Below are 25,763 nucleotides of genomic sequence, written 5' to 3' on the forward strand. Positions count from 1 at the left end.
GTTGGGAAATCCATCGGAAGTGGTCGAGAACGGAACGGGATTCGACCTGAAAATCAATTAAATATCGGGAACGAGAAAAGGATGCCTCGTTAAAAGTTTCGGCAAACTACTGAATCGTTTGAAAAAATTGGTCTCAGGACGTTAACACGAGTCACGGGGTTCCACTTTGCGAGTTGGACCTTTTTATTTTATTTTTTTTCTTTAATCGGTCAGAGGCAAAAACGTATTTTGAAATTTCACCGAAGATGTGACCTTTAAAAATCGAGGCTTCCGGATCCCGTTCCTCGGTCCAATTCCAAAATAGGATTCATAATGACGCTCGCGTCGTAGTCATCGCGAGGGAAGGGCGCGAAAAAGTTGAAGGGGCTCCGTGTTCATCCGCAATAAAGGAAAAGGAAAAAATATAAAGGCAAAGTACACTTTCTCCCACTCAGAGACCCGACAAAGACTTTGCATTTGCCACGCCACCCGGCACCCTCACACGATTCGGCGGCGCTCGTATACTTTTCTGTACCATACTCCTGTAAATAAATTAGACGCGCGAAGAGTTTTATCATTATTACGATGGTCGGTTACGGTTAGGGTAAACGTATAAATACTGCGATAAGGTGGTTTTTCTTAAAAACGGGGCAGGTAACTACTTAAGCGATAGGTAGTCACCCACACAGTAGGGATGGAATTACGATGCGTTTGAAAATTGGACACACCTAAGTAAGCCACTTAACAAAAACCAGATATAAATATATATAATGCGTGCCACCGAAACGAAACGCAACATTTTGTTATCGCGATTCAAGATGCCCTCGAATGGCTGGGAATGTTCAGAGTTCGGACGTTTCGAAGGAAGGACTATTTTTGTTCCGAGTTTCAAGCCGACGGCGCGTGTATCTGGAACGAGTTTGAATTCGATTCCAACATGATGTGCAACTATGTAATAGAATATGGACCGCGAGCTCGATTAATATTAATAGTATTGATTACGTTGTAATAAAAATTGATAATCTATTTATATAAAAATATATACATATACATATTACGGTAACGGCGTAGGCAGGTAAACTAGATGAGGTAAATCGCTGGTATACGGTCGCGGGACGTTGGAGAAGGCGCGTCGCGACCTACGACCGCCATTTTGGCGTCCCTCGGCGGCGGCGGCGGCCACGTTAGTGACGAGTATACGTGTGTTTTTACAGTGCAACGGTGTAAATGTTTGAGAGACTCGTTATTTATTGCCGTTCGGAGGGACGCGTGAGGAATAATCGAGGGGCGGGGATTACGCGCGGGCTCAACACGGCAGATCTTGGACGCGTCTTCCGGGTTGATACGTCGGTAACGATAATTCTATACGAGTCGCAAACGAGAATGGTTGTTTAATTAACGTTTTTACGGCCCGACGTTCGAATCTAGTACTTAATTTGACGATGCATAAACGCGTGGAATTGCGCTTTCAAAAGTACCACCTCCTTGATTCGAGACGAACTCCGGCGTCGCGATCGACTCGATTTTGTGTCAGAGATCACTCTCGGTTCTAATAAAAAAAAAAATAAAAAAAACATATCCTGTGCTCGAGGGCTAAATGACTTTGCGCAAGCGAGAAAGAGAAGATTTTACGCGGACAAGGATACGGGGGAAAGGGAAATCGCAAACTTTGTAGCGGTTCGAGCTGCAAAACTACGCGACGGTCTGTTTTCGGCGCTCTTTCTCTCTCCCTAACTTTTGAAGCCTCCCGAATTTCTACGGACCCGCAAAACCAACGCGAATTCCCGAATTGAATTTATTTCGCTGAAATATAAGTTATATCACGCTTTCTTCTATTTATTGCACATTTGTACGCACAAGAAGCGGGCCTCGCGCGACGGAAGTTCGACATCGTTCCACCATGTTTCGAGTCAGGGATCAAAGAAACGTCAACCCGCGTCCTTTTATAAACGAGACGTTGAATCACTTCGTGGATTCCGTTTGCGATTTTCTCAGTGATAGCGATCTCGATCGGGAGTTAGGAAGGAAACATTTGATTCGTTTCCATCTTTGTTTGACATCTTTGACGGTCAGGACCGCGTTTCGAGTCGCGACCGAATTCGTCGAGGTCGAGGTCGAGCGGTGCGACCCCCGCGCAACTTTTCGCCAGCCATCTCCGCCCCGAAACGGAAAACCTCCTTATATCATATCCAAATGCAAAGTCGAGCTGCCGCGTTGAGCGGCAACGAGGGCTTACACGGGGCGCGCGAGGAATCGTCGAAAGATCCTCCCGATCGTCGACCGTCGACGAGTTTATCACGGTATCGCGCAGGACCGCTCCGTCAGGGAGGACTTTTCGCGTAGAAAGGGGGAAGACAAGAGAGATATTCCCTAAAACATACGCCAGAGGGTACAAGCGAGAGAGAAAGAGAGAATGCTAGAGCGAAAGAGGATACGAGAACACAGTTAGCACGACAATAAGGTATCGATTAGTTAACGAGAGGGGTAATGTAAAATACAAGTGCAAACCGAGTATATTATTATATTAATTATTATGATTGTTATCCAACGAGTCCCATCGCGCGTTCGTGCGGAGAGAAGCGAGATCTCGGTTGAAAGGCATCAGCGATCGTTGGGTAGACGAGAGACTCCTCGTCGGATCGGGAAATATCCATTTCTTTGCGATTGCCGGCGACTCGACCGGACCGCACCGGGGCGGGTGGGGAGGAGGAACTCTCGGAAGCGACGGTGCCGCGGTGCGGGACGGTCGAATCGGGGAAGCTCCGTACCGATGTCGATATTAATATTACACCGCCGATATCGAGCATCGGCACCGCGAGGACCCGCGGGCGCGTACTCGACATCGCGGTACGGTATTATTATTCATTAGTTATTATTGCGGTTATTATTGTCACTATTATTGGTAGGTACCGTAATTCCTCCTGTCATCGCTGAAAGTTATCATTTCCCTGCACGTAACACGGTGTAAATGCTGGAATCGAATTTGTACATATACCGCGAGTGAACTCGCGTCTCGCGCGACCAGCGAAGCGTGGAGGCGTCTCTGGGCCTCGATAAGCGCCACGTCGACCGCGGGCTCTCGCTCGAACGACATTCTTCTCGAGTTTGCGCCGGGATCGAAGCTGCTATTCTTTTGGTTCCGTTCGAATCCGTTTCGAGATAATTGTCGCAAATACCGCGGCCGATCGGATCTCGAGGAACCGCGAACGCTTGGTGACGGGTCGAACCGTGGGATCGGATTATCGAGGCGCCGCACGAATGTACATGTATACGTATATATACGCGTATTCCGATGTACCGCGGGATGTTGGAAATCGTGCGTCGTGTACTCGGGGATCTCGTCCGCGGAAGAGACTAGTCGCAGGAATTGAAACTTGGAGTTTTGCGCCCGCAAAACCAACTTTTGTGGTTTAGCCAACATGGCCGCCCTCCTTCGCTCCGCGGATTAGCGCGAGGGGCTTCGAGCACCGATAGGCAATTTACCGTTTAGAATAGCGCACGGAATCGTTTCGCCTAATGCGTGCCACCGAAACGAAACGCAACATTTTGTTATCGCGATTCAAGATGCCCTCGAATGGCTGGGAATGTTCAGAGTTCGGACGTTTCGAAGGAAGGACTATTTTTGTTCCGAGTTTCAAGCCGACGGCGCGTGTATCTGGAACGAGTTTGAATTCGATTCCAACATGATGTGCAACTATGTAATAGACACATCGAGGAGTATCGCGAGACGCGAAGGATTGTAAACTACTGTAAACTACGATGTTACTACGTTTTACGAAGAGCTTACTGTAGCCGAGGATCATTAAACATGAGTTTAAGTCGTAAAGAGAAAAGTAATTGAGTGTAGCACTAACTCTTCTTTACACTTTTGCACCAGCAGTGTGGTTGTACTTAATTAATTATTGACGTGTAATTAACGTTTTATTACTTAGCAATTAAACTTAATTTATTTACGGATTAATCGAGTAGCTTTGTGTTGAAGCCCTTATTTTCAAATTCAAGCGAAATTTTTAATGCCTCGTTAAAAAATAAAATCGAGGTCGTCCTCGGTACAGGTAGGTGCCGAGTAAGGCCCTGTGGGTGCAATTCGGCATACGGACAATAACTAACGGTAGTTACGTGCCGTTGATTTTTCTTTTGCCCAACAACTGAATCGTTCCCATCAGTTAGCAAAAGCGGGAATACCGGTGATCGCCCTTCCTAGGATCAGGGCGTGAATATCGTGCGTCCCTGTTTCCGAAATAAAAAAAATATAATCTCGATCGCATAATCACGTAGATAAATAAAGTCATCGAATTTCCCTTGTGATATCTTACCTTCGTAAGTGTTAACGGACTCGAGGTTCATGACATGTCTGATGACGTGATATTCGTCGGAGATGCCGTTCCCGCCCAACATGTCCCTGGCAGCTCTCGCGATATCTAAAGCTTTCCCAGCGGAGTTTCTTTTTATCAGAGAAATCATTTCTGGGGTAGCTCTGAAATTGAAAGTCATTCGTTATGCGAGAAATATTACATCGCGCATTTAGTAAGACCTTTTTCTACCTCTTCTCATCCTTGAGTCGCCCGACTTGCAAGCAAGCCTGAAGTCCAATGGCGATTTCCGTAATCATGTCTGCCATTTTTTTCTGAATTAGCTGATTGGCAGCCAGGGGTCTGTTGAACTGTTTCCTTTCCAGGACGTAATTTCGAGCCAGTTTTAAGCACGTTTCCGCAGCTCCCAATGCTCCCCATGCGATACCGTACCGCGCGTTGTTTAAACATCCGAAAGGCCCCTTGAAAGGATTGCGGGATAATTTGTCGAACCCGTGCGCAAGTGTTTTGGAAATTTACCCGGGAATACGTTGATCACCGTAGAACAATTAAGCTCGACAAACCTTAAGACCTTTTACCCCCGACAACACGTTTTCCTGCGGTACCTCCGCGTCGTCCATTAAAATCATTCCCGTGGCGGAGGTCCTCAGGGAAAATTTTCCCTCGATCTTCGGAGTGGACAGTCGTTCCTCGTTTCCCTGTCTTTCCACGATGAATCCACGGATCTCTCCATCGTCGCATTTTGCCCACACAATTAAGACATCCGCGATGGGGGAATTTGTAATCCTAAAATTCGTGGACGAATGCTTTTCATAAAACAATATCTAGAAGACTGGAATCGTAGAAGACCATACGTGCACGTATTAACCATGTTTTACTGCCGCTCAATTTATACAATTTCCGAGACGAGTCGAATTTAGCGCGCGTCTCCATGGATCCTGGGTCGCTTCCGTGATTGGGCTCGGTCAATCCGAAACAGCCGATCAGGTCCCCCGAAACTGAATGAAAAATTAACGCCAAACTTAATTGCACGGTCAGGGAAATCGAGGGAAAATTTATTTATTTTTTTTTTCAAGGAGAACGCACCGAGCCTGGGTAAATATTGCTGCTTCTGCTTTTCATTTCCATACATATCTATGGCTCCAGCCACCAATGACGATTGTACGGAAAACGCGGATCTGTAACCACTATCCACGGCTTCGACTTCCCTTGCCAGTAGGCCGTAAGCTACCGAGGAAACCCCCGCTGCCCCGTAACCCTTTATGGTGCAGCCTAAAAGGCCAAGTTGTCCCATTTCCCGCATGATGGTTTTGTCGAAAATCTCTTTACGGTTTGCCTCGGTCACACGGGGCAGGAGTTTCTCTTGGCAGTATGCGCGAAATTGATCCCTCGATATAATTTCATCTTGAGTCAATTGCGACTCCAAATTGAAAGGGTCCTCCCATAGGAACGACGCTGAAAATAAACGAAACGAGCCTCGGGAGATCGTTCTCTACCTGCGATGAGTCCGGTGATTCCTCGCGGGCAGAATCGCGTGATCGGATTCGTTAGTAGTGGTTGACAGTCGGGGATAATAATCAATTATTAATGATTGCGATACGACGTATCCGTCGGTACGGTAGATGCAACCCGTGGTGGAGCTCGACATCGATCGAGGCGAGTCGGTAAGGTCCGAGCCCGTCGGTGACGCGGTGCATGCCCGTGCCCTGCAGATGGCAGGACTCTCGATAGTCAGCCATCTTGAATATTCTATTACCAGCTTTGTATGTCTTTGATCGGAACATTGGGATGTACGGTGCAGAAGTACTTACGTTTCTTGCTTGAATTCGCCGAGAAGGAAAATTCTGATAGGGCCAATTTAAGGGTAAATAAATCACTCCATCTCCCTGTAGACCACGGCCGATGTACAACACTCTCGGAGATACTCCGTCACTTGTATCGTAACGTATAAATAAAGTTTCGGCCATGATACATAATTATTAGTCGCGCGGCTAAGAAAGGATACGTCTTGAGAAATTTAATTGCCAACGACTACAGATCTTGGAAATGAGCTGCCTCGTGCTAGTCGCCATCTTGAGAAACTAAATACTTCTCGAGCTCTCCGAATTTCTTATCGCTCCTGTATGTAGAAAAACTTCCCGTTTATCACCCATGGGATGTTTTTACGACGGGTTTTAGTCCAGATCCGTTATGACGAAATTAACAGATTTCTTAACGTTGAGTTTTATACATATATACACATTTGCTTAAATACATTAATACCTTAAACGATACGGTATATCTGTCACTTGAATGACAAAATATAAGGTGCTATGAAAGTACAAGTGAACGTCGAAACTATAGCATCGTTTCTTAAAATTTGTAAGTAGATCGAAGACGGTTTATATATATTTTTTTTTTATTACAACATGAGAATGTCATCTTTACGGTCAGGTCCATCGGGCAGCCTCTGATTGGAAACTCGTATATTATTGAACAAATACCCAATGGAATCGGCACAGGGCCGCACCAGAGCTTGGGTAAACGCCGAGAAAAAGTCCCTCGTCGCAGCACACGTTATTTTCCATACTCTAAGACAGGGAGCGACGCACCAAATTTGCTGCAATAATCGTTAACGTTAGTCCGATCTATATTAACTAACGTTCAAATTTAAAGACCGCGTAGACCAGGTGTACCACCATCGACTGAGAATATTTTTGTCTTCGAGTTTAGGAAATAATGTATACATAAGGCAAAACTAGGAATGTCAGGCCGGAGTCGCTATCGATTCGCGAGTCCGAAAGTACACGAGGTAGGAAAAAGAGGGACGATTCACCTGAAATGCCAGGCAGGCAAAGGTGACTCCAAGGCAAAGGGCAGCCACGGGTGCCACCAGAACCGAGAGAAATACGTAACAGCATCCCCTCGACAATCGGAAGCAATGGCTGCTTAATCTCCAAGCGCATTCCGGACTTCTGATGCTTTCCGGTTCTCCGATTATGTCACTCCACATCGTCTTCGTTAACATTAAGAAGAATACATTGGCAAATAATTGTGCATTAAGCCTAAACCGCGCAAGGTGCTCTCATTTAATTCCGATGCGGTTGAATACAAAAATTGGGTCGCGTCGAGTCTTTAAACCTTTTTAATACGCGTACTCCCACGTGCGGTGCTTCATTGATTTTATGTAAACACGCGTAGGGTAATATCTATCTAAGGGAAAGTTGCGGATGTTTTTAATTTTCTTTTCGGTTATGGTTTACCTGAAGGTGGCGATTTAAATTATTGGGGTCCCTGTCTTCCAGTTCCCCAACGCTTCCATCCCCTATGGAGGAGTTTTCCTGTTTCTCCAAGCCTGGAATCCGAAAATTTTGCTTGATCGCCGTACATTGAAATACACTCTTCAGACGAGAGAACATTTCCTTCCGGCGATTGACAAAGCGGAAACTGGATTATAGGAAAAAGTAATGAAATAGCGCGCTTTAGTCGCGCGGACGGCAACCTACGGACTACAGGAACGACTAGAGAAATGGTACTCTCGGGGAACGCAAGAAACGCTTCAGGGTCTCATTGATTACGTGCATTAAATATTCGAGAGTGCACTTGTGTAAGGGTGCACGGTCAAATTATACAGAGGACGGAGTGCGGTACATTTTATACAGGGTGTAACCGAATCGAGCGAGGGAACTTTAAGAGCTCGTTTTACTTCCCAAGATGTAAAGCGTTTTTTAAATGCAATTAAGTACGATACGTTACTACGCTATTATATTTACCGAAATTCATGATATGCTCTTCACGGGGCCTCCTTGACCGGTTACTTTTCGACCAATCACTCATGGAGAACCAGACTGTTCACTGTTCCGAACTGACTGAACACCCCAGGTACATTTCCGTTTAATTTCTAGGCGAACGTGAACTCGGCAACTTGTGGGACGAAATCTTTAAAAGGAATTAATGAACGAGTTGAAAAAGAGAGCGGGTCAAGATTGTCGCGACAAGTTACGGGTTGAAAACGGCGCGGTGACATTTTTACCTCCAGCGCGGGTGTCGACAAAACTCTTCGAAGTCTAAGGGCGTAGAACTTGTAAAAGGCTTATGGTGGACAATGGTCAACGCGTCTGCGCAATCTTGTGGTCACGCACAACGCTTGCCCCTTCGTTCCCCTTGGCACCTCCACCCGCAGTTTGCCCATCAAGGCCAACAACCCCAAGTACAGCGAATGACCTATATTCGATCGATATGATATCGATGAAATCGATTGGTGACAAGACCGAGGAATTTCTTAATATTCTTTTAAACGAGCTCGTGAACTTATGTACTTGCGCTACTTGTATAATAAACTGTAAAATAATTCGTATAATAAAGGAGGTTACGAAATAATAACAATGAGTATGTTTAATTAGACGAGCATGTCTAGCGACTCCTTTAATTCCCTATTCCTGATTCTTGAAAATTATTTATACCCGGAAGAAATTCAGTGCCACCTCTTCGGTTATCCTATGATCCTGTTAGAAATTGGAAATTTCAACCCCTAAACTTTATGCCCGGGAGAAAGTCAGTGCCACCTCCTCGGTTGTCCTATGATCCTGTTAGAAATCGGAAATTTTTTTACAGTTCCACAATCGAGCGCTGAGAGATAAGTTGGGAGCAGAGAAGAGTTGGATCCCTAAGTTGGGCTGCCGTTGGGAGCAAGTGCATGAACCGCCTGCATTCTCCACAGAGGGCAGCATAGACCGCGATCGCGCGACCCAGCCCGTGAGCAATCTTCCAACTCATCTCCGGTGACAGGCGCTTTTATAGAAAATCAGAGAGAACATAGAAGCAGTATATTTTTCCCTGCTAATTGTTAATAATACTGTACAGAAATGGAGTGCCTAATTGGAATACAGTTTAAAGATTTTGCACTGATAGCTGCTGATATGACAACAACTCAATCAATTATGGTTATGAAAACTGGTAAAGGATATTTCAATTTAACCAAAACATATTAACTAAAAAATATACTTTTATTAGAAATCGTGAGAAGAAAAAGTTTTTTAAATTCGAATCAATATCTCTGGGTTAAGTTATTAAACTGCTGTATAATGCATGTCTGTGACTAGCTAAATCAATTTATTAACAATATTGCATTCCGCCGTTAATATCGATAGAGTACCTTTAAGTCAATCTTTTTTCAGATGAGCAAAAACTTCACAAAATATCAAATAAACTGGTAATGGCTGCATCAGGAGAAACTGGCGATACCACACAATTTTCTGAATTTATTGCTAAAAATATACAGCTGTATAAAATGCGCAATGGTTATGAGTTATCCCCAAAGGCAGCTGCCTGTTTTACTAGGAAGAATTTAGCTGACTACCTGCGTACTAGAACACCTTATTTTGTTAATTTAATTATGGTGGGATATGACGACGAAACAGGTCCTGAATTATATTTCATAGATTACTTAGCATCGTGCGTCAAGGTACCTTATGCGTCTCATGGCTACGGAGGATACTTTTCACTGGCTATATTAGACAGACATCACAGATATGGTAATTCAATTAAACATCGTATGTTTTTGGAACAAAATGTTACCGTAATGAGTATGAATTTTTTTATAACACATCTGATTTATTGCAGACATGTCCGAGAGCGAAGGATACGAGTTACTCAAAAAGTGTGTTCGTGAAGTTCACAAACGATTAATCATTAATCTACCAAATTTCAAAGTCCAAAAAGTATCTAAAGAAGGCATTAAGGACCTATCACCAATAACAGCAAAAAACCTGGCCATTGAAGATGCAGCCAAGGATTAAATTTAATTATATTAATTTTTTGTATGTACTTCACTGGAGTTCGGATATTAAAACTGTTTAGCACAGGATCGTACATTGAATTTTTTAACACCTAATTAACGGTATTGAAACACCAGAAACTCGAATCAGGGAGGACAAGGACAATGACCATTCCAGGAGTAGTTCATAATGTCAGAGTAATTGAAATAAATGCTAATACCGATGTATAAAGTGTACAATATAATTTCCTTTGTTTATTCAGAAATTTCTCCAACGTCGCTTTAATTGAATTAAGATAAAATAAGGTATTACACTTCAAGAGAAACTAAAGTAGGTAATGCCAAAGCATATTTAAAGTCCCTTTTTAACCATATGAAAAGGTAAATTTGATATTTTGTGTGCACTGCTCACAAGTCACAGGTAGGTAAGCACTTAAATTTTTCACGATATCTAAAGGTAAAAAAATTATAATCAAAATACTTATTATGCACCCGTCGTACAAGAGAGTCTAAACAAGACTTCCCTGCGAGGCTATGGAACAAAACGAACGGTTTCATGCAAAATTCCTTACATCACTTGGGTAAATAAATTTTTAAAGCTATTCAAATATACAGAAAATATGTCAAACCAATTATTATAGTCACGTGCAAAAACGCACACGCGTAATAAAAATCTATTCGCGCGAGTCACTTCCTCCCCGTTTTACCAAAGACACTTTTCTGGCATGAACTCTGAAATTAGCGAGTTCTTGAGTGTCTCAAATGATTTAATTAACACTGGAATGCCCTGCGTGGAGGTCCGAAATTGCCGCACGTTGATACTCGGTGCTGCGCACAATAATTCTCGCGCCATGGGTTAATGAAACTCAACGTCTTGAGTAAACTGCTCCTCCTCACTACTCACCAAAGATTGTTTTCTGTCATGAATTGAAGTAAACCCAATAAACGAACAGAGATTAACGCGAGTTTGATATTTTTGAAGTGGATTTACAATACAAATAGAATTCTACTATGGAAGCGATTTTAACGAGTCCACGAAAATTATCGCAGACTTAAAAATTCAGTCTTCAGAATTCTCTGAACTGTCAATAGGTCTCGCTATGCTTCTTCGCAACCCCAAGGAGTTTCGGAAATTTTAAGGAATTATCCATTGAGGTTGCTACGAACTCAAAATGCTAGTAAGTGCCAAAAGAGACACGTCAGGGTACTGAGTCCGTTGACTCTGTGCGTTACTTCGATGTGCTACTGTCTGCTATACATGGTTCTGTATACATAAGTACGGTACCAGAAAAGTATTCGACGTGCTCGTCGATATTATACACAAGATACCGATTTGACACTCACTAACCAATCGACATAGGAATGGGCGGAATAACGATGACTATGACAGAAGAAACAGGAAGAATAAGATTGGCTATTATGCGACATAAACAGAATTCCATCGGCAGGATTCAATGTTTGTTTGTGCGAAGAGCATCGTCAAGATTTGCCGTTGCGATTGTCGCCACGCACAGTCGTCTCATTCATCTGTGCTTCAACAGCGATTCAATCCATCATCATACACGGCACAGCTTCCTGCGTTTGACCATCCAGGATCACTCGAAAGCTAAGATTTATTTGTCCTTCTTACTATCTACACTTGACTGCGAAGGCTCTTCCGCCGAATTTGACGGATGATCTTCGTACCTATAAACACACGTGATAAAACCTTAAAATTCACCGAACTATTACGTTATTAAATCGACTACTCACGAGAATAACGCTCTGAGATCTCCTTTGACGAGCGCAAGCAGAAGTGGAGTACCAAGACATGCTGGCACCAGGTACAGCAGCGCAGGCTGCGCGTGTTTAAATAGATGCATGATCAGCAACGTTGTAAGGAGACCCATGAAGTAAGCGAAGATCGTTGCATAGAAGTATGTATTCGACTTTCGGCTCAAACTGTGATCGAATCGGAGCAATAGAGCTATGAAGATCCCAGGAACTACGATATCTCCAAGGCCTAAGATGGCGAAATTATTTGCACCAAGACCTTTATCCAACAGGTCTTGAGGAAACATGAGTTTTATCGGTGCTTCGAAAGACATCGCTACAGTCACCATTACGTTTGTGCCGAACACCCAGAATATGTCGTATGCGAACAGTCCGCACAATAGGATGCAGCCAGTTACGACATTATTGAGGTGCATCAGCTCAACGGCATTAATGGCAAAGGCAATTCCAAAGAGATTGTTTGAGATCCAATGCTGTCATAAGAAATAAAGAAAAATAATTAATCCAGCTAGTCAATTTACTATACATTGAAATTAAGGATATTTTTACGTACTTTCTTAACGAGGTACCATGCACCTACCAACGAACAACAAATTAGGCACACGATATCATGAAGGTCAAACATATAATTTATAATGTCATCTACACCGTCATCCAAACTCTTTGTGAACCTAATTTGGTATTGCGTCTTTGGAATTGCAGCTGGCACCAAAGACGTGATGAGTGGACTAAATTTTGTACAATGTCTGTTAATAACTTTTCTTAAGATCGACAAAGAAATTATTAAATTTATATTCATACCTCATCAGATGACAGAGTGCCAGGACACCAAGGAAGAAAAAATAGCCGGTCATGAGTAAATTAATGTACTCTTTTGAGAACAGCTAAAAGAAAAGGGAGTTAGTCATGGATGACAACTTAGGTCATGGCTAACAAGGGAAATAATAACTTACCTGGAAAAACATATATAGTCCAAATAGGGCGACGCTAGAAATTAACGGAAACATTGCTGCTTCCTTTCGTGATATATTTTCGGGTCTCTCGCCACTTGCTTTGAAGTTTTTCTGTAACAAAATTATACAACTTAACATACGAGCCATCCAAATATAGACGATTATAGAACTCATTGCTATTAGAAAGAAAACTTCTCCGCGATACCGCACGAACAAGAGTATCCATATGGACAGTTTGTACAAACGTTTTTTGACATATACCAGAAAAGAAACATTATATATAATACATTCATTGATGTGAACAATTTCATATACATTAACGATACATGTAAGCTCGTCTATTCATCGACGATAGACCTAAAAAAATTCTTATTACAATACGGAGCAAAATTCCTGTCAAGTGTCAAGTTTTCGAATGGACCATTGACACGTGCATTACTGCTTGACATTATAGTGATTCTTTCGATCGGTGCCATTTTACTGGGCGCATTTCGATTCGCAACAAGCAATGGCGTGTCCAGCGGACTTCCAAATTTAACGGAGAGAACTAAAAATATGTTGGAAGTGGAACACAACCTGCTGTTCTATGTGATGTCTGACGGAACGGTAACTACCAATGAAGATAGGTAGAATTGCCATGATTATTAAACTCCCGTAAGCGATGGCCATTCCCTCGAAGGTCGATGGCAGCCTCGTCGTCGTGCCATTAAGTTTTTCGGTGGCATCTTCCGCAGCCTGAGCCACAACCTGACTTTCCGTGTCCGCCATTTCGAAGCCGTGCACGTCAGAGAAATCGTGGCGCGCGACTGCAGGACACTTCCATGCGTTGAGACGAAGAATAATAGAGAGACCTATGCCTGATGTTAACCAGCTATCGCGATCAGTGTCTCCTAGCGGCCCGTAACCGAAGCCGTTCCGACCGTAGCGACAAAAGCTGGGGCGTGAACCCTCAACGATACTACCGTTGCTACTCGGTTCAAACTTTAATTCTCGAGCTTTTCTTTCGCCACCGAGGTATCGCTTCTGCGGATCTATACCCAGTGGTTGTGCCGTTGCCCGTTACTGCCCCTCACTGCCCCTTGCCATCCTCTCCGTCCTGTGCCAATTCCAGTCAATTCCGCAGTTCGGCAACTGTTGGCAACTGTCGTCTGAGCTCGCAACGAGAGAAGAAAAAGTTTCGTCGTCCTATCAACGGATAGAGAAAATGTCCATCTGCAAAGGGCCACGTCAGTAAATGCCCGCCCAATTGCGTCAGATTTTCGGAGCAGCGAGGAACCGAGGGACACCCGCAGTAAGTGACACTCCCGTTTTCGAGCTGGTCGAGCATTCCGAGTTGCGTCGCTAAAGAGCGAACTTTTCGCCTTATGCTCGTGCCAAAACGGAGATCGGCGATGTCGAGGAAGCGTCGTTCTAACCTAACCGATGAGAGCTCATCCGAGGAAGAGAGTCAGGCGAGTCCCTTGTCGAACTTTGAATCGTCAAAGGATGCGATGAGTACCCGTAAACGAAAAGAGAGTGCGAATTCCAACTACTCGGATGAAGTGCGGGTTGGCCGGAGGGGCCGCGGCCCCTCGAAGAGGCCCTGTTTGAACAGGAACGCGCTAATGGCTAGGGAGAACAGACAGAGAAAAAAGGAGTATCTTCAGAAGATCGAGAACAAGTTGTCATTTTACCAGCAGGAGAACAAAAATCTTAACGCTGTAATCCAGAAGCAGGGGATCGATGTCAAACGGCTCAACGGAGAGGTCGCCTACCTGCGAAGTGTCCTCAAAAACAATACGAGCATCACGGCTCTGCTTCAGTCGATGAACGACGGGCTCAGTCGGATCTGTCAGCAGAGGACAAAGGAGCAACAGAGTTCTAACAACAGAGAAAGTCTCAAAGATGGGCAAGATATGAGAGCCGAGCTTGGCGCATGGGAACAGTTAAATGATACCAAAAATGATGGTCTGGACAAAGGAGATGTCTTAGGGAATTGTTTTCGGAAGAACGACCGTGAAGCGATAATAGAAAATAGTTATAACACCAAAACAATGACAAATGCTTGGTCCACATTGAAAAACCAGCATCCCATTGCTGGGAAAACAGCACATCCATTCTTAAAGTCGGATCATACGTACACAAATCCTAAGGAAAATGAGAACGCAATCGATTCAAAGTACCAAATCTGTCCAGACAGTAATGATGCCAAAAACTTCGAGCACTTACTTCCAATCACGCCAAGCAGTCTAACAAATTCTGATGAGAAAGTCGACGTCAATTTTTCGGACGTCGAACTGAGCAATCTGTCCACATTGGGCATAGATGTGTTAGATGACTTTAGATTGAACACCGGATTGGCTATGCTCGAACAGCCTGAAAGTTCCGACGGCTTTCGGGAAAATTTCTTTGAGAAGATCGACGACGCTGGAATCTGTCTTCATGTTAACTCAGGGAAGGTCTCGCTGGAATTTTGTTCCATATGTCATCTGAACAGCCTGAATTCTGAAGCAGAGTGAAGGAAGAGGAAACAATGGTTTGGCATTACCTTTGGCGAAGAAGAAATCTCTGATGCAGGAAGAAGAAGAGGATTCCATTACTTGGAGCTTAGTAATGTTAACATGCTCCCATTTATTGGGAGCTATAAAGAATGGTCGGTATAGAGCCTTTCAGATAGGTTTAAGTGGTACAACATTGACATGGCAAAGGTCAATCTCCAGACTTTGGTAATGCCAACTCGGTTTCTATGGTTTTATATTCCATTGGGTTTACTCACGACCACATTTTCTTAGCCATTTTATTTTTCTACTACGCTGCCACAAAGCATCAGTATATACTACCAATACCATCATAATTCAATTTCAATTTCAATGATTTATTGTCATATTATATTGTAAAATAGTCACCATTAGATGTAAGTTTTATAAGAAAGAATCATCGCGTGTAAAGATGTCATGCAGCTGGTGCTTGATATTTGATGCGTTGTATGTAGGTTAACTGTATATATACATATAACTGTCAGTATTAACTATCCTCCGAGATTGTTTAAAGTGTTTCCTTTTTGCAGGATGACGGCACGATGGAATCAAAGCAGTTATCAGGGAATTGTTGCAAAAGGTGGGCGTCAACTTGACTTTGTAAACCAGATCTAAGTTAATTGTCTAAACTCAGAATTTTATTTAGTTTGTATCTCTATAACATTATATTAACTTATCAAATTTTCTCAATTGCTGAGTTTTGGCAGTTATTGGTCTGGTTGGTCTGACGCATTTCTGTAGCAGTTTATTCACAGTTTTGGAATGTTTACAGTTTTTATGTAATCGGTCGAGAGATTCCGGAGCTGTGATCGTCCTTATTGCTTATCAAACGTGTCGCATCCTGCACAGGTTGAGTATGAACGTATCACCAAGTTTCCACAATTCTCTACAAGCTTCGAACTTGACACCAAGTAATTTTCCAAAACCGAGCAGACATCAAAATTATTAATAAAAAGAAAATATCAATCCTATGAAATTGTTAACATTTCCTTCAGTGGACATGGTTCTTTATTTTGATGATAATGTTTTAGAAACATTTATGTTTTGATTCAGAGTTTGCTTCAGTAAATTTTACTTCAACGTTGAAAACTTGTATTGGTTTTTGTAAACTTAAATACATCAGTATCCCAGTAGGATTTAAGGGTTAGAATGATTTCGTAAATCAATTTAATTGAAACAATTGGAAAAGATGAGGTTACGAGTAAATGTCAAGTGGCTTATCCTTGTTCAATAGTCTCTTAATGATTGTTTGGTGTGCTTATATTTATTAGTAAATTCTTGAAGCTACTGAAAACGTACAAAATGACGGCCGCGGTCTCATCATTTGGTTATTTAAGTTTCAGCTGCATCCAGGGAGTGCACACCGTGGAACACAGGGAGTCTCTCCGATCATCTCTCTTCGCCTTGGGTAATTTAATTCTTGAAATTGGAGATTCCCTTTAACTTCATGGACAACGGTGTCGCAGTAAGATTTGCCTAATACACTTTTAGTTACTCTCTTTGGAGGCAGCACCTTATGGCAGAGCTAATTTGGTATCGCAAGCTTTTGGAGAAGCTAATTTTGGGAAACACAATGGGATGGTACGATTTTCTTGTAAATGCAAATAGAAATATCTCTGATGCTGCATTTGACTATTAATTTTTTTTTTCCTGGAGGAGCTATTTAAAAAAAATCGTTTTACAGATCTCGGAGGATGTTAATGGCAGTTCTTAAATAACAATAGCCTAAGAAAATGTCAAAACACTATTTGTATGAATTATAGACAAAGTAATTGACAAAAACCTATTAGTTCATTTTGTTGAACTCTGATAACTATTTAGTTATATAAATGCAAGAAGCATTGTTGCAACTTGCCAGGACATAGTTCAGACATATTATATATGTAAGACTGGAAAAATAAAACCCATGTATTTGTTTTGAGTGATGTTTTAGATTCTAATGGCCAACCCTGACCTACGGCTACGACGTGCACAGAAGAAACTTATTTCAATCATAATTAAAATAGTTTAAATTCTTACAGAAAATTGAATCCAAAATCCTATCTCTATACAACCCAAATTTCCGTCATTTAATGATATAACCTCACAGAATTTCGGGCCTGCCAACGGATTTTTTCATTATTTTTTGTATTTTAGACATTCTGATGTGAAATGTTATGGAATATTGGATTTTCCTTAGGGAATTGAAATTAGTTCAATTTCTCTGGAAGGTTCCACACGCCCAGCTACTTCGAGAAAAGTCCAGAACGTTCCATCATCTACTTGACCTTGGCTGTCAATAAGCCAGTGACATTCCTGAACGCTAATACAGTTCTAAATGCTTGTTAACGAGTTTCACAATTACTTATTTTTATTTTTTATATTATTTATATTATTTATTAAAGAAGGGCTAGTTAACTATCTTGGGTTCATAATTAGTAATTTTATTCATTAAACTAACAAAACAAACTAAAGAATGTCACTGTGCATGGGTTGTGCATTTTGTAACATAGGTATATTTTTATATTCTTTTCAATACAGGAAATAAAAACTGAGTTTCACACAATGTCCATGATGAAAACAAAATTGACATAGAAGAGATCAGAGTCGTAAAATTGTTTTATATTAAATTAACACGAGTTTGCTGTGATCTCATAAATATTACCTCATTATTCATAACAAAAATTATTCCAGTGATACAAGTAGTAGAAACAAAAAAGGGCAATACATTGGTTGTATATTGTCAGATAATTTCACTCTTTAAAATTTTGTGAGGCAATATACCTTTTTACAAAGGACATACATCTTATTTCTCTGCATATTTTCTCCCTTGTGCTGTAGAAAGTCAAAGGTTATATACAGAAGAAAGCTGATTGCAGATACCACTGGACACATACTGATAATATGACTTATCATTACAGTTCACATTCCTAATCGGCTGAAGACACCTGGTTTTTTTATGTGCGCCACTGTTGCAATCCTATTAAATGTTACTTGCTTCCCAGGAGTCGACCCAGTTACTCCTAATCGTGCTTTAGCTGGTACAGATACCATGTGCTCGGAAGCTAAAATAGTGAACAAAAGTAAAATTCTGTATGGTTTCGTCACTTCATTTGAATATTTGGGTATCTGAGTATTTTATAACAACCTACCTAATTTGCTAGAAGTGGCAACTCTCCTGACAATATTCAATTTTTTGGGTTGATCGATTAAAACCTTCTTGGTTGTAATTAATTGTTTTGTACCCTTAGAGAGAGTATGTTGCTTCACCTCCTGATCTGCACGCATAGTGCCAGTAGGTTTTGATGAAACATTTAGAATTTTCTTTGTCCTGATTATAGGTGCAGTTGCCGAGCCAATGGTACGGGCTTTTAGAATTCCATGAGCCGCAGGACTGCCTACTCCATCTTTCAAAATACCAGCATGCATAGATTCATCCTTCTTAGCATCCTTATCCCCAAGCCTATTAAAAACACTGGAATTCCTTTTAAAAATATCTTTACCAAGGCCAGTAACGTTAAAAGTTGTTGTGGACTCAGCTAAATTGGTTGTACTAGTTACCGAACTATCACCTAACCTGTCAAATACTGTTCTCTTTTGTTCAGCAGCCTTCTTAAGAATCTTTTGACTTCTCAAAGTGGTTCCCTTAGGCATCGTCACACAGTAGCCGACATTGTTGTCTACAGATTCTTTCAGTCTTTTCTGCATTTTAGCGGACCAATCTTCACCTTCTTCGTCGTAGTCATCAGCCACTGGTTGAACTTTTCTCTTCAGAGATAACTGTGGCTTTTCAGGAATCACTGAATGCGATACCACTCTTTCTGTACTTGGTAATTCTTTTTTTCTAACGACGATGGATTTTGTTGGACCAGCTTGAGCTTTTATTGTCTTTTCGACAATTTGAGATTCGCTCTTGGCTCTGATCGACGAAATATTTTTGCTAGGAACTTTGGTGACCACCTTTTTAATTGTGGGTTTTAAAATAGGCTTAGGATTAGGAGTTGGCGGATCATCCTCGGTATCAACCAAGAATCTCTCACATGTTGTCTCTTCGACAACCTTCTTAGCATATCTTAGGATAGCGATCATGTCTCCCATCAGACTAATGCCCATGTCTTTAAGACTAGGCTTATCCAGATCGGGCAGCATGTCTGGTTTGATCCTGTTATTAGAAAATACAACCGCATGTTTGGTAGCCACATCTTGAGGAAAGCCTGCCCCTTTAAAGAACTTCACCCAGTATGCTGTGACAATTCAAACAAAGATGAATGAAAAATCTGATATTCAATTTAATTTTTCTAACTAATTATTTATTCTGCATGTACTAATAACAAATACAGTGCTCGATACAGGACATAGTACTAATGAAAGCACATGTGCAGAATTATTAAAATTTACAGCTCACCAATAGTCAATAAAACAATAAACAATCTATTTTAAAATTAATCTTTTGAACTTGCACACACGAACCAATTAAATTGTTCAGATAGAGGTAACATTTAAATGCAAATAATGAATGCATTCCCGTTGCAAGAAAAATATTTAATTTGTGGGTGACAAAAATAAATATTTACCTGACAAAGATGCCGACATTCTTTCGCAAATGAATTTCTGTACTAGATTTTTTTTTTTTTTTCAGTAACGATCGTGGCGAATTTCACGATCCTTCACATTGAATTTTTTTCCGCCAGAGCAATGATCATTTTTGTGTCGAAATTTCAGATATCTGTAACGTAATAAAAATACAGATCAAGTTACTCGGTAGAATGACGCGTAAGCAGAATTGCGCACGAGTTGGGCTGCTGCACGATCATTGGTTAAGAGTTACGTAGACGGGCCAACGGCATGACCGGCGCCATGACGCTGTGCCGTAAATGTATGACTTCGTGCTCGTATGGTAATACGCTAGTATTTATCAGTGTAAGCAACAATCCGGTGTGGAAGAAGAGTAAAGGGTATGTCACTCGACTGCCATGGCGTCGTACGAAGGTGATGATTTTCAAAAGACATTAGAATACAGAATCTACAAGTATTCCAGCTTCTCCTCTACCTACGTGCCTGAGTGAGTATTCTTCTCCGTCCGTTTTTCTAACCTTGCTTTTCCGACCGACAACGGTCTCAAAACGTTTCTCCCGTTTCAAGCCTGCCAAGTTTTCCCCTCTCTTCCTGATGATAATCTTAACGTAAAGGCAACAGATCTTTTGACAACAAACGTTACATTGACGGCAACTTTAAAGTTCTTAACTTGATCTCGTACGTCTACATAAATTTAGCCGATTGGAATTTTACTTGGCATTGAACGATCAATTAAGCGTTTCAAAAAAGTCGGTTATAACTGACAGTTATATTATCACTGATAAAATCAGTGTACTCAAAAAAACGACCTGTTTTCATCTATTTCTTCAAGTTACCATAATTTGTCCATAAGAATTTGTATGTTGCGTTGCAGGAATATCTTAGTAGATAAACCATCGGATCAAGCTTCCCGATGGTCGTCGGACAATGACAACCATCCACAGGTAAAGACGCGTAGTGTATTTAGGAATACAAAATGGTTTATCGTGATAATACTTCTACGATTTATGTTCCAGTTTCTTATCTTGAAATTGCAATCACCATCTATAGTCAAAACAATCACATTTGGCAAATATGAGAGGACTCATGTATGTAATATTAAGAAATTTAAAGTGTACGGGGGTTTGGAACCAGAAAACATGATGGAACTATTGGAAAGGTAAGTTCCTATAGGTGATAGTGCTCTCATTCATTACAACATATTCTTAATATTTGTTTTCAGTGGTTTAAAAAATGACTCTGTACCGGAAACATTTGATCTGAAGCATGTTAAAGGTTCCGAAGGACATTATTTCCCTATCAGATATATTAAAATTCTTCCTTTACAATCATGGGGGCCTAGTTTTAATTTCTCCATTTGGTACATTCGTTTATGTGGGATGGATAATCCAAGAATTGTTAAACCTAGCATTGAATGGATCAATTTGGTAAGATTTTAAAAGTGAATATTGCTAAATGCAAAAATTTATTGTTACGTTACATCAATCCTTTTCTTATTTACACGTATTAAAATATAATTATCCTACAAAGTTGTAGAAGTTCTGATCTTAGATTCTATTGTAGTATCGACATCGAGAGGTGGTAAGACTTTGCATGAAGCATTTCCGTCGGTTTGAACAATTGGAGGTTGTTGAAACGCTTCAAAGGGTTACCGGAGTACCGCTCGAAGATCCTCGGTTATCTGGATTGTATGACTTACTAGTGACCAAAGGAGACTACTATCAGGCTGAACGATTCATTACCAATGCCATTACAAGTAAGACTTAATTTTAATTTTGAATATTTTTGAAAATCCAAAATTGATACGTACTTAATAATATTTAAATGTATCGCAGTGGGCCTTTTGAACGATTACATCAAAGCTCAATCCTATCGAGCTGTGTGGACAAAATTATCGTCAGAAAGTCCAAAGCCTGGAATGCGAGGTGGTCATCAAATGGTGTTGGATCCAACAGCTGAGATACTATACCTTTTCGGTGGTTGGGATGGAAATCAAGATCTAGCTGATTTATGGGCATATAATATACGTACACATAAGTGGACGCTAATTTGTCCAGACACTGAAGTTGTGGTTAGTAATTTATTTTATGGTTCCTTACAATTCTCAATACATTTTAAAGGACATATTTGTAATAAATGAAAAAATGTTAGGGCGGGCCCAGTGCAAGATCCTGTCACAAAGTGTGTCTTGATCCTGAGAGGCGTCAGCTGTTCACTCTTGGTCGTTATCTGGACACGGAATACCGGTCTCCAGATAATTTAAAAAGTGATTTTTATGTCTACGATATCGAATCGAATAAGTGGACGCAAATATCCGAAGACACAGAAGCGGTGGGAGGTCCTCAACTAATATTCGACCAACAGATGTGTATGGATGTTGAGAAACGAACAATTTATGTTTTTGGTGGTCGAGTCCTCGTACCTCCAGCAGGGTTGGTATTCAATTTTGTTCGAGAAATGCATGCGCTATGTGAATAATATCCGTATCATGTAATCGTTGTATTTGTAGCTCGGAAGATCATGGAGGTATCGTGTCTTCGACGGAACCCATATTCTCTGGACTATACTCTTATCATGTCCCGACAGGAACTTGGACTAGATTAGCATGCGACATAGCAAGACCAAGTCCGCCGACTATGCCTACTATTAGATCAAGAGTTGGACATTCCATGTTATTTCATCCGGTAAATGGCGATATATTAAATTTCATATCGAAGATTGTGCAAGTTGTACATTCAACGCGTACAAGACTGTTAAATCTACAAGCTTTATCGATCTTGTTGAAGGGTTCAAGAAAACTGTATATTTTTGCTGGTCAAAGGAACAAGGAATATCTCAATGACTTTTTTACGTACGAGGTCGATGCACAGCTTTTGGAGCATATAAACTTAAGTGACTTTGGTAGCAGAGAATCCAGCCTTATTCCTGCAGCTGGGTTCACGCAAAGGGCGACGATCGATCCGGAATTGGAAGAAATTTACGTTCTTTCTGTGAGTATCTGCTCATTCGAGATTTTTTTCTGTATTGCCTCTTGAAGGGTTTTTCTTTACTATTGTTTTCTGAGTCTCAATTAATAGAGCTTTAGGAAACACATATTTCTATACAGGGATTGAGCAAGGACAAGGATAAGAGATACGACAACGTTCAAAATTCATTTTGGATTTATAGTATTAAAAGTAACAAATGGACGTGTATTTATCGTAATGAGAACGTCGGTGAAAAGTATTGGAGTAAAATGCAAGATTACGAACCTTGTCCTAGATTTGCGCACCAGTTGGTCTACGATCACGTGAAGAAGGTAAAAAACATAGGTGCTCTCCGGAAGTATGCATATTGCCGATCGTTGACTGATCATTTGTAACATAAAGTAAATAATGGCTACTGTGGCGCAAAAATATACTCCACCGAAGCTCTTACATTATAGGTACATTATTTATTTGGAGGAAACCCAGGGAGATCATGTTTGCCGAAACTGAGGCTCGACGATTTTTGGCAGCTGAGATTGTGCAGACCCCCCCACGAACAAATCCTCAGAAAATGTCAGCTCATTATTCGAAAACATAAATTCGAAGAACTAGCATCAAAGAACAGCGTCGAGGCTCTTGAATATCTGCAAACGAAGATTTCAGAGATTATTGACCATAACGACGTTGAACAAACAAAAGAGGTAACTAATGTATTTCTAATCGTTTCCCTGCGATCTCCTGTTCCTCGTTGAAATAATTTAAAGAAACAATTGTTGGGTCTTTTGCACATAGACGGAATCGAATCTAGTCAATTAAAGGATCCCGTCGAAGAACGTATAGAAATACGTTTGTTTGTCAAGATGTTTTTACTTTTTAGTTTCAGTCTCTAACATCCGTTCTTTTTCGGGAGCAAGACAGAATGATGGAGAACCTCAGCTATAACGACGATTTTCGTGCGAGTTTAAACTGTTTCCCCGGTGACAATACTCAACAGAGTTTAACGGCTCGAGATATCCACATTCGTAGAACCGAGTTATACGACAAACTGACAGAATTCTTCCCGGAATCCTTGACACAACCTCGGGTTAATCTTATTGACCTTTTACCCTTATGATAGGCATCATTTTAAAGGAATCCTGTCAATAATATACTCAAACCTCCCGTTGTAAACATTTTCTTTTCTCTTTCCAACATTGGGACAATTGATTTTTTCCATCTTTGAAATCGGCTTGCGAGCAGTACAAATTAGGAGTCAAGTTTTCTTACGTTTTCCTTAAAATCCCTTTGAGGTAAAATCCTAACTAACCCACGGATATGGAAATGCGCCATTTATTAAACCTTAGGACGTTCATTTGCACCTTTACCGTATCAGTGTATCATTAGTTATTTTTTTTCCCTTCTTACGACTGACACGTAAGGTATCATTTCTTCAAGCGAACGTCAGTCGGTGACTAAAAATGTCTTGTAGTCAGTTGTTACATGTTGCACGATACTCGATGAACTTGGTCGTGCAATACGCTGAAAGGGAAACGGTATTTAATTATTGAATCAATTTTAATCTCATGATAGGGATTCGTTTCCACGGTGCTGCTGCAAAAACATTTCAAACGGTCGATCGTTTTTAGAAGTCTTCCTAAATGTAACGCATCATTGTCTTACCTTCCGCTTCTTCCTCTCGAAACACGATGATCTTATTTGTTAACGGTTTTGACATTTCCCAGTTAGTCTCAATTAATCCAAACGTTGAATGGTGACGACATGACTGCTTTCTTCTCGAACTTCAGTTATGTTACAACGAAGTCGTTCCGTAATGTGTTTCCTTATTTTCCGGAGGTAATGTAATACTTTATGGTTATTGCCGATGTAATTTCAATTAGGGTATACTTTACATCTTCCGAGTCGCCAAGTCACGGAAACCTAGGACTACCTAAACATCCTTTTAAAGCGCTATGATATATGAGTGCATCGTTCTTAGTGCGTATTCGGTAATAATTACCACGTGATTAATTATGTCTGTGTAATGATCCGTAAGATATCCAAAAAGTGAAAGATTAGATTCTAGTCTTGTAAATAATGTTGTATGAGTGATCAATGACGAGGTCCATGAGGACCGGCGTGAAATTGTATAATGATGATGTCTAAGAGGACTGACGCAGGTTAGAGGAGCAGCTCTTCGTTAGATTAGATTATTCGAAAAATGGATTATTGATTGTGTTCCGTTATTTCATCGCTTTAAGTCTGGTCGATTGAGCGTTGTTCCTTGATTGATTGAGAAAGGCGAGGCTTTTTATATAAATGATTCTCTTTGTCTAGAAACCTAGTACAAAAGGAAATATTTTTTGAACATCCGATTCTCATGCAGTCCTCGATTAGTCGACGAACAAAATAATCAGCCCGGTATACAAAGTATGAGAGGAGGTTTTTTGAAGTATCTTATAAATTTTTGTTTCATTAGGAAAATTGTATATAAATATAAAAGTCCATGATCTTTACATTTGTTATATCTTTATACTTAGTGTTTTCCAAATTTCATTCGTGTTGATTTGAACGGATACCAAAAAACCACTCGCGAAGGCTGATGAAATGATTGTGTAATTAAAATGACAGACTTGTCTTTCCCAGAGGGTAACTAATGCGATGAAATTTTTAAATGTAATTATACTTTACTATTATAATAGTTTATCCTTCTATTTTGTAAGCACGTCGGGTAGGAGGACGAACGGCGTTTTGGTGTAAATGATGTTACTCGAAATAGTTTGACTTATGAGACGTTAAATTGAAGCGGTTGGTTTAACGAACACTTCAGGTCTTCTTTATTGAAAGTGAAATTGTATCGACGCTATTAATGTTTGTTTAATATTGTGGAGAGAACTATATGACAATTGTGACGAAAGAATATAGAATATTATCTTCCGGTACTATTTCGTTGACTCTTTGTTACACGATCAGCTGTC

General features: G+C 40.8%; 7 protein-coding genes across 14 annotated transcripts; 3 read left to right on the forward strand and 4 right to left on the reverse strand.

The window, feature by feature from the left end:
- Nucleotides 1-1,037: 1,037 nt before the first annotated feature.
- Nucleotides 1,038-6,447, reverse strand: LOC105698851 (glutaryl-CoA dehydrogenase, mitochondrial). Its single transcript, XM_012423455.2, has 8 exons — nt 6,298-6,447; nt 6,104-6,136; nt 5,379-5,747; nt 5,161-5,290; nt 4,856-5,078; nt 4,524-4,753; nt 4,296-4,456; nt 1,038-4,209 (listed from the first exon to the last, which is right to left on the reverse strand). Exons 1-8 carry the CDS (start codon nt 6,362-6,364, stop codon nt 4,142-4,144), a joined length of 1,281 nt encoding a protein of 426 aa, XP_012278878.1. The 5' UTR covers nt 6,365-6,447; the 3' UTR covers nt 1,038-4,141.
- A 43-nt stretch (nt 6,448-6,490) lies between these two features.
- Nucleotides 6,491-7,906, reverse strand: LOC105698852 (caveolin-3-like). The gene is made up of 3 exons (XM_012423456.2): nt 7,535-7,906; nt 7,108-7,287; nt 6,491-6,891 (listed from the first exon to the last, which is right to left on the reverse strand). Exons 1-3 carry the CDS (start codon nt 7,688-7,690, stop codon nt 6,694-6,696), a joined length of 534 nt encoding a protein of 177 aa, XP_012278879.1. The 5' UTR covers nt 7,691-7,906; the 3' UTR covers nt 6,491-6,693.
- A 1,010-nt stretch (nt 7,907-8,916) lies between these two features.
- Nucleotides 8,917-10,137, forward strand: LOC105698865 (proteasome subunit beta type-2). Its single transcript, XM_012423472.2, has 3 exons — nt 8,917-9,227; nt 9,449-9,805; nt 9,894-10,137. Exons 1-3 carry the CDS (start codon nt 9,137-9,139, stop codon nt 10,067-10,069), a joined length of 624 nt encoding a protein of 207 aa, XP_012278895.1. The 5' UTR covers nt 8,917-9,136; the 3' UTR covers nt 10,070-10,137.
- A 136-nt stretch (nt 10,138-10,273) lies between these two features.
- On the reverse strand, nt 10,274-13,602 carry LOC105698864 (minor histocompatibility antigen H13). Its single transcript, XM_012423470.2, has 6 exons — nt 13,350-13,602; nt 12,774-12,884; nt 12,622-12,704; nt 12,374-12,548; nt 11,800-12,293; nt 10,274-11,733 (listed from the first exon to the last, which is right to left on the reverse strand). The coding sequence occupies exons 1-6, from the start codon at nt 13,539-13,541 to the stop codon at nt 11,661-11,663; spliced, it is 1,128 nt and encodes a 375-aa protein (XP_012278893.1). The 5' UTR covers nt 13,542-13,602; the 3' UTR covers nt 10,274-11,660.
- Nucleotides 13,603-13,831: 229 nt separating this feature from the next.
- Nucleotides 13,832-17,210, forward strand: LOC105698742 (CRE-binding bZIP protein SKO1). Of its 6 annotated transcripts, none has more exons than XM_012423244.2 (5): nt 13,832-15,869; nt 16,062-16,200; nt 16,627-16,697; nt 16,781-16,870; nt 16,974-17,210. In XM_012423244.2, the coding sequence occupies exon 1, from the start codon at nt 14,138-14,140 to the stop codon at nt 15,269-15,271; it is 1,134 nt and encodes a 377-aa protein (XP_012278667.1). In that variant the 5' UTR covers nt 13,832-14,137; the 3' UTR covers nt 15,272-15,869; nt 16,062-16,200; nt 16,627-16,697; nt 16,781-16,870; nt 16,974-17,210. The 6 variants fall into 6 exon arrangements, with proteins under 6 accessions (XP_012278667.1, XP_012278669.1, XP_023289844.1 ...); XM_012423246.2 differs by having other exon boundaries at nt 16,062-16,138; XM_023434076.1 differs by having other exon boundaries at nt 16,062-16,138; nt 16,633-16,697.
- Nucleotides 17,211-17,764: 554 nt separating this feature from the next.
- On the reverse strand, nt 17,765-20,662 carry LOC105698740 (uncharacterized protein C19orf47). Of its 2 annotated transcripts, XM_012423239.2 has the most exons (4): nt 20,362-20,662; nt 19,843-19,994; nt 18,421-19,512; nt 17,765-18,333 (listed from the first exon to the last, which is right to left on the reverse strand). In XM_012423239.2, the coding sequence occupies exons 2-4, from the start codon at nt 19,859-19,861 to the stop codon at nt 18,191-18,193; spliced, it is 1,254 nt and encodes a 417-aa protein (XP_012278662.1). In that variant the 5' UTR covers nt 19,862-19,994; nt 20,362-20,662; the 3' UTR covers nt 17,765-18,190. The 2 variants fall into 2 exon arrangements, with proteins under 2 accessions (XP_012278662.1, XP_012278661.1); XM_012423238.1 differs by lacking the exon at nt 20,362-20,662 and having other exon boundaries at nt 19,843-20,046.
- On the forward strand, nt 20,131-25,727 carry LOC105698736 (muskelin). 2 transcript variants are annotated; one of them, XM_012423224.1, is made up of 12 exons: nt 20,131-20,330; nt 20,718-20,787; nt 20,860-21,002; nt 21,066-21,270; nt 21,407-21,599; nt 21,679-21,914; nt 21,995-22,275; nt 22,353-22,527; nt 22,630-22,833; nt 22,929-23,141; nt 23,268-23,510; nt 23,687-25,727. In XM_012423224.1, exons 1-12 carry the CDS (start codon nt 20,242-20,244, stop codon nt 23,921-23,923), a joined length of 2,289 nt encoding a protein of 762 aa, XP_012278647.1. In that variant the 5' UTR covers nt 20,131-20,241; the 3' UTR covers nt 23,924-25,727. The 2 variants fall into 2 exon arrangements, with proteins under 2 accessions (XP_012278647.1, XP_012278648.1); XM_012423225.1 differs by having other exon boundaries at nt 22,950-23,141.
- The last annotated feature ends 36 nt before the right edge of the window (nt 25,728-25,763 follow it).

Source organism: Orussus abietinus, unplaced genomic scaffold, assembly GCF_000612105.2.
Source record: "Orussus abietinus isolate OABI.00-Male unplaced genomic scaffold, Oabi_2.0 scaffold12, whole genome shotgun sequence".
NCBI lineage: Eukaryota > Metazoa > Arthropoda > Insecta > Hymenoptera > Orussidae > Orussus > Orussus abietinus.